Genomic DNA, 13,814 nt, shown 5'->3' with positions numbered 1-13,814 from the left:
CTAGGCTTAGGGAAATAACACTAAGAAACACCTCCTTGGTACACTTTTTCAACATGTAGGTAGCTGAAAACAAACTGAATGTATGTGTTCATGAAGGGCTATTGGTCATCATCAGTCTCCAAATATGCAGTGTGATGGAGTAATGAAAACTGAAAATCATTGCAACTATCCTGCGTGGCTTGTGAATGACAGCAAATGTTATAGTCCAATTAAGCTATTCACCTAAATGTTTGCAAGATGGTTTGTTTGTTAGATTGGCAACATTGGATGATTTATAATTGAACATTAGCTAGCATGGGGACATCCCCAACACATTTCGTTTGTTAGATTGGCAACACTGGATGATTTATAATTGAACATATTAGCTAGCATGGGGACATCCACAACACATTTGAAGTAACACCTGCAACACATTTTTGAAGCAATGGCTGAAAATATAACCTGGTCTGTGTTAGAAGAGAGAAACTTCTTGCAGCTGCAGCACTACTACTGTGCAGGGACTGCAACAGGTCCCAAAGTCTAACAAGGGATGCTTATTAACATAGAAGCATGGTGAGAAGGGGCTTAACCTACCAGATGCTGAGGCAAAGAAACTAACTGTTAACAAGATGGTTTGTCCAACCTGAATTTGGGGAGCAAAATCCAGAAGCATGATCCCTGATGGAGATCTCTTCCTCGCTTGCTTACAAATTCCTCCGCACTGAACAGCATTATAACACCTGTATTTTTCCAACTGCACAAATGATTAGGTGTTATAGAAATTAATTGGTTTTTGTATAGAGTGGTCTTGTATGTGTTCTAACTTCTGTTTGATCAGAACTTTCCAAATGGACGAATTTATACTCTTGACCAAGCAATCTACTTAATTTGTACACAGGGTAATATAAAAATATCTGATGGATCTTTCTTCAAAATTTATTTTCGTGGCAACCTAATAAAATTAAGAGTTGGAAGGATTACACCATACATTAATTGAGGTTGTCTTTGTTTGGGGTTGGGAAATTTCATGTAGATCCTCTTTGAAAATAGCTTAGAATCTGTGGAAATGTTCCTCTACATGTTTTATGTGATCGGCTGTCAAAAGTATGGTGACAAGTTGGTAATCATGTTTTTCTTGCTCTAGAGTGAAATAAACTGCAAAACAAAATATTTGGAGCTATAATATGATATTATATTTTGCTCTGGGTCTGTTTTTTCAGGTTTTCGAAACACCAGCAGTCAAATAGCTGCCTCATTTACCGCAAATGGGAAATATGTCATATCTGCAAGTGAAGATTCATATGTGTATATTTGGAATTATGACTCTCCAAACACTCCAGCTGCTAGAAACCAAGGAGTCTGTCGGGCTTATGAGTATTTCCCTTCTCGGAGCGTGTCAGTTGCAATTCCTTGGTCTGGTATGAAGCCGGAACCTCTTGTATCACGTCAGTGTGATTTAATGCCTGGTCAGAGGCGCAATCCTGAACTGCTGTTGCAAGGGACACTGAGTACTGGACGAAAGAGTGGGTCCTTTCAGCAAGTGGCAATTTGTCGAAGCTTGGAAGCTAGTATGCAGAGTGCTTCTTATTTATCAACATCAGGCAATTCAGAGGCTCGGAGCAGTAGTGCTGATGGAAATGCCAACATTTTGGAAGGAGCGAGGGTTAGGGATAGAAGTGAAGGGTTTGTTCCAGAAACAATGAAGCCGCATGTGTTTTTGACATGTAATGGTAAAGCAAGTGTCTTAGGTAATATTAGAGGTGATGCATCTCTTATTTCAGATTCTATGTCAGGCTCTCTTCAGGCCACCTTAACTGCCTCTTCTGCTTCTCATAGAGCATCCCTGGATCGTTCGAGCCTGAATCATGGGTTTTCAGCTGAGACTTTGTCTAAAGGTTCAGCAACATGGCCAGAGGAGAAGCTTTCTCCCTTTAGCCTTCAAGGTCCATCTAACCAATCAGTTGCTGAACCCCAAAATAGTCTTTATGAAACTGGAGACGGTACTACCATTCAAGACCAGTCTTCAAGTGCTGCCTGGGGTCTAGTAATTGTGACTGCAGGGCTTGGTGGGGAGATTAAAACGTTTCAAAATTATGGCTGGCCTGTTCGCCTTTGAGGTATCAAACTGCTCACTATAATCTATTTGTTCCTACTTCCAAGAGAATTCATGATATGTTTTTAGTTGTAATTTAAATGCAATTTTACGAGCGGTATTCAGCGTCTTTCATATTCTGATGCCTCTATGTCTTCCTGTGTCTCCAGGATTTAATGTAATGTATAGATTCTTTTATGGGAGTTGTGTTTCTCCAAGTTCATTTTTTTAAAATTAAAATTCGGAAAAGAAGTCACGAGTGTATAATGAGAAATCATCTAACATGTCAATTTGTTGCAAGAAAGAATTTTATGTTTGCATGGAGCATTCACTTGGCTTCTGCATTCACTTTGCTGTAATTCATGTTACTGAGATTAGCATTGCACTTCCGATTGTCAGATTGTTCAATCTGCGAGCTATCTTCAAATGCTTATTTGGTCAAAAGGTTTAATCAATACTTGTAGGCTTGATCAGTGATTGGCACATTTTTTTGGAATTGATCAATAAAGAACAATGCATATAAAAGGGATTCCCTAAGAAATCATATCAGTGTTTGTACATGGTACTCACGTTGGAAGGCAATTTAACATTTAGCTATACCGATGTTTTTGTCAGGTACTGATATTTAGATTTTTTTTTTAATGGTAAGTTCATTAAAAATCGATGCGAACACTGCAATTAGTTGAACATGCTAAAGGCATCACACAAGGCGAACTTTAAGCTCCAGACAGGAATGTCATAACTGGCTTGTACGTGGACAGTTATACTATCTTGACCGTTACTGAACGTTTCATATGGTTTCATTGATCAGAGTACACGTTCTATTTGTTCTCATTTACTCCAAATAATGTAAATGATTTATGGATACCCCCAAAGGATTTCACATAAATATATTTCATCCTAAAGAAATTGATTGCCAACACAAAGTAGGAGACGCAACAACTGAAAACGGCACCAGAAAAAAATAAAAAAACACATCAACGAGCAAATTAATATAAAGAATTGCAAAAGGTTCTAACGGAAAGGTTTGGTCATACTCATCTTAAATAATATGGTTGCCAGTTGCCAATTTCTAAGAATTTATGATTGTGATAAATTAATTAATAGAAAATTATTGCATTAAGCTGAAAATATTAGATTTAAAAGAAAATTATGATACTTAACTATTTGTGGCCATTTGCAAATTGAAGTTGGAAAACTTGGTAATTCCATTAGATTGACATTATCATCAATCAGTTTGAAGCATCAATCCTCTTAATATTATGTTTTGAGGCTTTTCACCATGTAAAGTCCATGAATGGTAATACTACTTTTGGCCCTCTTTTGCTCTTAATAAATCTGTCAAGTAAACAATAAAATTGTAATCAGTATGACCCTGGTTTCAACAATAAAAACCCTTTTCTTTTTTAAAATATATCTTCCATTCAGAGGTTTGACCTACACAATTCTATTGGTTGAAGTCTTCTGGGCAGTAAGCAATGATGACATATGGGGTGTCACTTGAGGGCCATACACTTCAATGAATGCAGGTTGTCCTGTTTATTTATCTTTCAACTTGATCTATTTACTACTTGGTTAAAACAATTTTTGGGTGTCTTTTTTTATATTATATTAATATTTCAGTATATACCTGGCATCAATTTAATTGTCAGAATGTCCGGTTGATGTTATCATTTTATGAAGCCTTGAAAATCAATTGTTACCTTACAAAGAGGAGAGAATTAGAGCACTCATGATACATCTTCACATTCCATTTAAGCAACTATTTGTGTTGTTCTAGTGGATTAAGTATCATTCTTCATAATGTTTACAACTAGGAGGGTTCACAATATCAACTACTTCAAAGCTATTTCCAGCGCATGGATAGTCATTCTACTTTCACCTGTTTTCTATGCCCCTTTTAATAATTCAGTGGCACAAATTCTACAATTTTCGACGTTATGACTAGGTTTCCGCAATAATTGTTGGAAATACAAAAAAGGGTGGTGCGGGTGAATCAACATTTCACTTCAATTAGTTAATTTTAACATCGCAGAGCATTAATTATCATTATCATTAAGACCAAAACATAAATGAGTGACACCATTCAACAATGAACAATCATCAGAGGACGTACACGATATTTTTAGGTGGAAACCTTTCCGATAGAAAAACCATCAAACACTTACTATAGGTCTTTAATGATTACATTAAGAGGAAGCTCCAATTTGCAAGATTTTCAGCGCCCACTAAAGGAGGCTCCAACCCCTTGATTTACAGGCAAGGAAACTCCAATTCCCTGAATTGCCGGTGCCAAGTGGAAGGATGCTCCAACACAACGATTTTATTATCTCCAACTAAAAAAGATGCTCCAACACTTGCACAGGCGCCACCCTGCTCTAGCGCCAACCTGCCGCCTTGAAATGCCTGCCTCCAATTCCCTGAATTGCCGGTGCCAAGTGGAAGGATGCTCCAACACAACGATTTTATTATCTCCAACTAAAAAAGATGCTCCAACACTTGCACAGGCGCCACCCTGCTCTAGCGCCAACCTGCCGCCTTGAAATGTTCTCAAGCTGTCACTTGAATGAGACTCCAATCTTTGCCTTGCACGACCCTGCCACTCTGCACAGTGAGCCACCACTTGCTCAAAAAGATCTCATGTTAAATTCATGACAATGGACCGCATTTCATATATTTTCAGATTGCATACACCTATGTTCATTATAAACATAAGAATATCAACAATAATCTGCTAATTTTGTCAATTCCCACTGGCAGACTGAGCATACATAACTCTGCCAAAAACCTTGTCCCAATGGCTCTGCTCAAGCACCATACATAACTGATAAACCCTAAACAACTAGACAACCATTGTTGTCAAATTTGGGCTCAAAACCAAGTCATGACTTGATCAAACATTTCCTTATAGTCTTCTAGCAATGCTTTGAGTAAGCCCCAAGGAGGTCTAGATACAACTCAACAAGATTTAGTGCAAGTGATGGATCTCGATTCAATCCTTAGATAAGCTCAAGAGAATGCGAATAATCCTCAAATAATAGGCTTTAATCTTGTTGCAACTATTTTGAAATGGTGTCACGCAAAGATGGGGCATAGACTGCTTCAAAACAAGGTCATAGAATTAGATGCCAAGTGTCCTTGAATGATTGCGAATTGGATCCACAGTCAGCTTTAGTCAAACCTCCAACCAAGCGTGGGATAAGCCTTAGAACTTGTGCTGGTTGGATCAACTTTAGGATTTGATCCAGTGAATATCCTCCATCGAAAATGCCAAGAACACATACCATCGAAATATATCCTTTGCTAGTGTAAACAAATTTTTGAATTAGGCCGAAATAAGGTCACAAGCTTTTGCAAAGAATGGTCAAGAAATACTACAGAATTTGATTTAAAGACTAATCAAGAAATCTCAACTCAGAACTTGATTTATCCAAATAAGCCTCAGTTAAAAAGTCTGAATAGATGGCTGGAAAACTGCCAGGAATAGAGCCAAAAAGAGGCCTCTGTTATGTGAATAAGACCCTTAGACAAAGCTTTAACCAGACCCACAAGTAGTCCTACGATAGTTGGCAAAGTGGGACTCGGGGATGGCATCAGATCACCACAAAGAAGTGTAAAAGATCAAACCCAAGGATACGTTCCGAATGCCCTCAGAAAGGTACTGTGTAACTAGTGAAGAAGTGTCCACAGAAGGTCCAAACTAATCCACAGAGAAGCCACCTTTGAATGTTGCAAGAGTCTCCCAAAACAACGCTGAGTAGGTTTCTGAGCAATGCCACGTGGGGTCCGAGGACAACTTGAGAAAATTGTCTCTAGATATGTCTTGGAAGCGTCGAATGGCCTCAGAAGATGCTCAATAGCCCAACGAAGAACCAATAAAAAGATAAAAATTTTAATGCCCAAAACTGTCTTCAAACTGTGGCTTACGGCTTCGGTTGTTCGTGACTAGACAAGGCCTCAGATCAGAAGATGTATGAGGATTGATTTGACGCATTTGTGGAGGATCGAAGCCTATACTTATAATGATGAAGGGGAGGGGGGGTTCGAATGGAACTGACCTTAAATTTGAAAATTTGAATTGAAATATTTGGAGCCAAACCAAACATCCATTAAGGCTGACTTAACCTCCAAATATATCATAATTAAATAAACCCTTTTTTCAAGCCTAATTAGGTTGGGATAATCCACATGTGAAGGGTTAATAGGATCATCATAATTTTTAAATTTTCTTGAGAGTAAACCCATTAATGAACCAATCAATAAGCTACGTGTGGCATCTCCTTTGACGCTGCTTGACCACAAAATGAGGCTCCAACTTTGATGAGGTATATCTCCTCAACCATAGGGAATTATGGAGCGTGTTACCTATTGTTGGAATCAGCACGACGAAGAGAATCAAATGAAGATGGGCTTGAGCCCAACCACATTGATCTTCACAATCAATTTCCTCAACCAAAGTAGGACTTCTTATCACCACTGTTTGGGTTGACAACACACCCTCTTTTCAATATTCATAATAGTGGGAGTCTCCAGGCTAGATTGCTTAGAATGATATGTTGTTGTAGGATCATCATCTTGAATCCCAATATCTTCTTCTCCATCTATAGATTCATCATGTTCTTCTATCTTTTCAAATCACGAGTACACAACCTCTGGGATTTCTTCATTTCCGTGTTCTTTTGCTCAATCTTCCTTTATCTTCTATATTCTTTTCACTAGTTTCTTCTACATAACCCAAACCAATTTTCATAAGTGGAGACATTTGAGCATGTTGGGTGTGTTATATTCTTTCCACGACTAGCCCCCCTATCGGGGTGTTTGACGGGGGCGGTAGCCCCCCCTCTACGAGGTCTGGTGTAGCGCCTCGAGGAATCTTTTTTAGATCCTATATTAGGTGGACGAACCTATGTCTGGTTTTGTGTGTGGTTTTCGTACATGGTTTTGGTCATGATGATTATTTGCCTATGATATTTTGTAGATTCAGTCAAAGGAACTACGGTTATGTTCTAATCCAGGGTTAATGGATGCTTTGACATGTATATATATTTAGTGTAACATTGAAAGGAATATAATGAAAAATTAATCTGGTAGTCCCGGTTTTGGGATCTAGGGGAAAATTTCTGTGTATATATGTTTTATGTTTTATACTCACGCCATTGTTTATTTTTTGTTTTTTAGAATTCGTATGCAAGTAATTCTGTACGAGGTTAAAACCTACAGAGCTTTCAATATCATGTCCAACTTTTTAGACCCCCTTCATGTGTTTAAGATTCATGTTTTGTTCAGCGTGCTTTTTTCTAAATTCTTTTTGAGTTGTATTTTTTCTCTTAATTTCTCACTCTTTGCTTTTCTCTTTTAACCAATGTAGTAAGATATCTTCCACCTTTTTAGCCTCTTCTAGTTCAAATTTTAACTAGGTAAGCTCTCATGAATTGGACCCTTCTTTTACATATTTAGCAAAATTTCTTTTTGTTTCTCGTTCTTCTGCTTGAGCCTATCAATTTTCTCTAGGGCACTAATCAACTCTCCCTCAAGGTCTACTTCATCTTCTTCCTCTTCTGCACATTCATTATGTTCTTTGGTTGTGGGATGTAGGGGAAAATCTCTGTGTATATATGTTTTATGTCTTATACTCTCACCATTGTTTATTTTCTGTTTTTTAGAATTCGTATGCAGGTGATTTTAGTACGGGGTTAAAAACTACAGAGCATTCAATATCATGTCCAACTTTTCAGACCCTTTTAGGTGTTTAAGATTCATATTTTGTTCAACTTGTGCTTTCTCTAGATTCTTTTTGAGTTTGAGTAATTCTTCTCTCAACTTTTCACACTCTTTGCTTTTTTCTTTTAACCAATGTAGTAAGATATCTTCCACCTTTTTAGCCTCTTCTAGTTCAACTTTTAACTGGATAAGCTCTCATGAATTAGACACTTCTTTTACATATTTAGCAAAATTTCTTTTTGTTTCTCGTTCTTCTGCTTGAGTCTATCAATTTCCTCTAGGGCACTAATCAACTCCCCCTCAAGGTCTAGTTCATCTTCTTCTTTTTCTTCACATTCATTATGTTCTTCGAATCGGGTTTCTAGGGCCATTTGCATAAATTCACTAATTCCATCTTTATCAGAAGGCTCACTCAAGTCTTTAGATGAGTTGCCATCTTCTTGCGCATATAAGATTTTCCTTTTAAATCTTTTCTCTTTCTTCACTCTTAGATTTTTTCTTTTCTTTTCCTTTAAACTTATTCTATTCCTTCTTATATGGAAATTTCAAGGCATAATGACTTGCTCTTTCATAATTAAGACATTTAAATGGAAGTTTGCCTTTGTACTTATCATTTTCTTAAATCTTTTTACAAATTTCACTTTTTCTTTGTTTGAGTCTATAACCATGAACATTTCCGATCTTCTGTAGATTTCTTGTTTGCTTTGAACGCTGCATCCCGTGTATATGATTTTCCTTTTGTAATCCTCATTTCATATGCTGTTAGGGAGCCAAGTAATTGATCCATTGTTAGTTCTGCATTATTATACATTCATTCAATTACTGATACATTGGGGTTAAATTTAGTAGGTATAGATCTCAATACTTTTTGGACTACTCTGGAATCCTTAATTTTTTCATCTAGGCCCTTCATAACATTATCTCATCCATTCTAAGAAAGAACTTAGCTACATCTTCATCTTCATTAATTTTTAAAGACTCAAATTACATTCTATAAACTTGAAATTTAGCCAATATTACTTTACCATCTCCTTCATGAATGTTTTGCAGTTTATTCCACATTTTTGTGGCAGTTTTATAATGCATTACTTACATAAATTTTGGTTCATTTAGTCCACTAAGGATGGGATTCATGGCTTTTGCATTGAATGTAAATTCAAGCTTATCTTCCTTGTTACTTATTATAGGTGGCTCTTCATAACCATTCTCCATCGCTGCCTAAATATCTGCACCAAGTGACATTAGATATGTCTTCATCCTTATTTTACAAAAGATATAATTTGTTTTATTGAAAAAATGTGCTATGTTTGTTGAACATCGTTCCTGATCTTCTCTCATACCAATTGATGAATATTTGGAAATTACTTGGGGGGGGGGGGTGAATAAATAATTATGTCTTATAAATGATCAAATTCAAATTAATTTAGTAGCTTCTAATATTTTATTTTGTAGTTAGAAGAATTATATATGTATTCAACTCTTAATATTTTTTTTTGTAGTCAACAGAGATGCATATGTATTCAACATATAATAATGAATTCAAAATCGTTCACACAAGAAAGACATTCAACATTCAACACAGGGAAACACTGGTCGATATAAGTGGGAAACCATAAAGGGAAAAACCACGAATTTTGGTTGAAATGGTGTGAAGGCAAGCTCGTACTTCCTCTTTTACATCAAATTTTCTGTAGGCTTCTACCTACAAGAGACTTCTACCTTGAATTTTTTCTACAAGCTACAATTTGATGGGAATCTTCTACTCCCTCTTCCGTAGGCACTGACCTGTTCCTTTTCAGGCTTCTACTTGAAAGGAGACAACAATCCCTTGAGGAAGTTACAAATACACTTTGTTGGTTACCTAGTCTTCGTCTCTCTTTTGAGTTCTATCTCTTTCCTTTTTTCAACTGCGTATCCTCTTTGCTTTTCTTTCTCATTTCTACTGCGGTTTTGCTCTTCTCTCTGTTTTTTGCTTTACAAGGAAATTCATGAACTTCTCTCAAAATTCAATTTTCTAACCATCATTCAAAAATGCATCTTTTTTTATACAAGACTTGTTGCGTATTTGTATTCCACATAGGAATCTAAAACAAAAAGGTTGTAGTATACCTAGGGGGGATAGTATGGGGTACGGAGGGAGGTATCCAAGGGAATAATGTAATAATGTAATGAGACATAGTAATAAATAAAGTGGTTAACCCATGTCATGTAAGGGACCACAAGTAGTTCGCAATAATGTAATAAGCCCATTGTATTAGATAGATGGTATTGAGGGAGCCATGGTAATGACCCATAATATTGTATGTATGAATCATATATAGAGGTTAGAGACTCCCCCATGGAGATGTCAAGGATTATTGTATGGACAAACGTATGGCTTGTGGAGTGTTCTTCTTCTTTAAGGAGTGATTGTATGGTGTTACCATACCTTAAGGGTTTTAATCAATAAAGAAGCATTTCTATCTATATTCAGATCTTGTTATTTTTGGTGATTATTTATAGTTATTAGATATATTGGTATCATTTCATATATTTGCAGGTCAGATTTATAACAAGTGGTATCAGATCATTTTCTTGCCTTGTGGAGTGTTCACCTTCCTTAAAGAGTGATTGTATGGTGTTGCCCTACCTTAAGGGTTTTGATTAATAAAGAGAATCATTTTTATATTATTATTTACATGAAAAATATAAATATACCCAAGAAATAACAAGATTTGAATATAGAAATGCTTTTCTTTATAAATCAAAACTCTTAAGATAGGGCAACACCATATAATCACTTCTTAAGGAAGAAGAACACTCCACAAACCAAGAAAGTGCAAATATAATAAAAATACCGAATATGCCCAAGAAATAACACAATATAAGATAAGAACTTCAGATCTTTATTAATATCAAAACCCTTAAGATAGGGACAACACCATACATTCACTTCTTAAGGAAGGGGAACACTCCACAAACGATATGCTTGTTCATAAGATAATCCTTGACATCTCCATGGGGAGTCTTTAGTCTCTATATATGATTCATATATACAATACTATGGGTCATTACCATAGTTCCCTCAATACTATCTATCTAATAAAATGAGCTTATTACATTATTGCTAACTACTTGTGGTCCCTTACATGATACAGGGTAACCACTTTATTTATTACTATAACCCATTCCATTATTATATTATTCCCTTGGGTGCTTCCATCTATTCCCCATAATATCCCCCCTAGAGGGGGTGACCATTCAACAGAGACTAAAAACATTCAACAGAGACAAAGATAAATGATAAAGCTTTGGAAACTCACTTTAATTAAAGTCACAACTTTCCCAAACAACAGATCTGATACAGATATCCTATCCTCAGGCGACCATGCGCGAGTCACATGACCTCTCTCCACGAGTCTTCTACTCTCCAGTGCTTTACAGCTCAAACCTCTTTCGGATACAGGAACTGTCATCAGACAGGCGGCCCAGTAGGCTTCGATATTAATAAAAGCAAACAGAATACACAAAGCTTATTACAACAGAGATGCCTCAGAGTTCCTTATTCACAATTTCTCTCACTCGAACGATGATCTGAACTTCTGCAAGCTCTCTTAAAAAGACTTCTAACGAATCTAAACCTATCTAAGCAATGACGTCAAAAATGAAATTATTGAGGGTCCTGTCGGTATTTTCTTTCACCGATGGTGTCTACTCAATACTTTCCAGTATAAGGAATCCTGCTACAACATGTGACCATTTTATCACTTTGTTAGCAAAAGATTCTACCAGGGTCCCATCGGACTCCTGTTCTCCCACATGTCTTCTTCTGACGATCCTGGACACTGTTCGTATTCATAAATTATTCTTTGGTGGTGTTTGTCCATCAATCGATTGTACTCTTCGTCGATTCCTTCGTCTGGGTCATGGGCATCTGTCAATTTATCTTTTTCTTTCGGTGGAATTATTGTCCTGCGAGATGCCGTTGATGATGATTCTCCCTTTTCAATATTCGTTTTTATCTTGTGGAGGCCCGACTGTTGAGGTGTATGCATCAATTCTTGCTTTTCCCACTTGTTCAAAAAAGGTAATGCGCTTATCTCAATATCAAGAAAAGAATCTTTAAAAGCTTTCCGGGTTGCAGGTGATCTCTGTACTGCCAGCTCAATGCCATCTAACAGTTCCCATTTGAATATTTGGAACATGTTGGTGGAGCTTTCAATAGCGTGCTGGATCCATGATCTACAATTTTCATTTAAAAGATCTTTATGCTGCCAATCGAGCTAAAAAATCATCGATGTGCAAATTCTCTTAGAAATCATTAAACTAATTATGTGAATGACATTATTATTCCAGTTTGGAGAAAGAACTGAAATAGTGACTAATGCCTTTTGATTAATTGCAAATTTTAAAACTTTAGGCTGTCCCTGTAAACCATCCATTTTGTTAAGAATTTGGAGTTTTTCAACCAACCTTAGATTTCCAAACTCATGGAACCAATCGGCATGCTGTTTGATTAGTTCCTGGTTGTTACCAGTTTCTGTTTCACCAATCCTTTCATGACTGAAAACTTGAGCAAATGGATTTGGGTTTATGCTTTCTCTCAGTCTTAAGCTATGAAAATCCTAAGGAAATGCAAATGTTCTTTAATATTGTAATGATCTTTGGATGCGTTGAGATACTCTGGTAACCTGTATTTTTATGCACATTCCTCCTTTGATTTCCCAATCTGCAAAGTTTTCAAAGATCTCATATTGAGGGAACGTATCAGTAACTGAATAATTTTCGTCAACTCTCTGCAAGGAGGCTTCAAGTTCTTAAAAAATATCTGGAATCTTTAAAGAGACTAGGAACTTTATTAATTCTTCTTTGATGGGGATTTCTTCGAGATCTAAGATCTTTGCACCTGTATAGATGCTTAGTGCAAAGTCAACACTCCCAATGATCTGATAATAGTTTAAAATTCTAAGTATCCAGATCATTTCTTTAGTAAACACACTAGACTATAAATCACATAAACTCTTAAAGAAGAGTTTTACTTTCATATTTGGTAAAGGAAAAACTTTTACCAAATTTTCGTCTAGGCCTAAGGAGATGCCTAAATTCTTTGATTGCCAAGCTTGGCACTTTCTTATCCACATGTTTCTTCTTAATCTCAATCCTACCACCTTTTTAATCTGATCTGCAACAAAACCTGCATGATTTTCAAGAATTCGAAATCTATCTACAAGAGTGGCAAAATTATCATCCTTTGGAGTTTTGCCTGGAATTTCAAAAACTGAATATTTACAAGTTATAAACATCTTGTTCATGTCTCTAGTTAAGGAGTCTGTCAAAAAATTAGAATTTCCTGGAATCCACTCATTTTTAACTTGCACTTGAACTGGAATATAAATAAGACTATTGGTTTTGACAATATTTTTCAGTAATGTATTTTCTCTTTTGACCTCTGGTTGTGGCAAACTGGTTGAAGTTGTTGTTCTTTTTTCATATGGACAGAAAGAATTCAGATGAGGCAAAGGTGATGCAGAGCACTTATCTTTGCCTGATATTGTACTCACTGAGTCATCATCTGAATCGTCTTCTATTTCACTTGTCAATTCAGTGTTTGAACAACTTTCTTCATCACTGTAATGCTGTTCACTCGAAAAATCATTCTCTGTACAAGATGGACATAAATTCATTTTCTGTACATTTTCATTATCTTCTTCAACATCTGAAACTTCAGTAAGAATATATACATTTGATATTTCATCATCTGACTCTACAACTGACCAATCATCTTGAAACTCTTCAATCTCTACACATGCTTTGAGTTTGCTAGATGAACTCTGGGGGCACTTTCTTGCAAAGTGTCCTTCCTTTTTACAGATGAAACAACAATTGTTGTTTCGAGGCTTCGTTCTTTTCTTCAAAAATCTAAACTTTTTGAAAGGCTTCTTTGGGTTAGATATTCTTTTGGGTTTGAATCTACCATACATTCTGGTCTTCTTCTTTGTCTTGAAAGGTGTCCATGGCAGCATTATTTTACAGACATCAGAAC

General features: G+C 36.3%; 1 protein-coding gene across 1 annotated transcript; it reads left to right on the top strand.

The window, feature by feature from the left end:
* The first annotated feature begins 1,167 nt into the window (after nucleotides 1–1,167).
* LOC149155321 (uncharacterized) lies at nucleotides 1,168–2,615 on the top strand. The gene is made up of 2 exons (XM_089445318.1): nucleotides 1,168–2,096; nucleotides 2,242–2,615. The coding sequence occupies exon 1, from the start codon at nucleotides 1,400–1,402 to the stop codon at nucleotides 2,093–2,095; it is 696 nt and encodes a 231-aa protein (XP_089301444.1). The 5' UTR covers nucleotides 1,168–1,399; the 3' UTR covers nucleotide 2,096; nucleotides 2,242–2,615.
* The last annotated feature ends 11,199 nt before the right edge of the window (nucleotides 2,616–13,814 follow it).

The sequence above is a fragment of the Pinus tabuliformis genome, chromosome 9 (assembly GCF_031772625.1).
Source record: "Pinus tabuliformis cultivar Carrire ecotype Pingquan chromosome 9, CPIR1, whole genome shotgun sequence".
Taxonomy (NCBI): domain Eukaryota; kingdom Viridiplantae; phylum Streptophyta; class Pinopsida; order Pinales; family Pinaceae; genus Pinus; species Pinus tabuliformis.
Note: the sequence above shows the minus strand (reverse complement) of the source record. Positions and strands in the feature narration are given on the sequence as shown.

What these genes read in the sequence shown, in the direction of transcription:
- LOC149155321 (XM_089445318.1), top strand. Translation starts at nt 1,400, where the DNA reads ATGAAGCCGGAACCTCTTGTATCACGTCAGTGTGATTTAATGCCTGGT.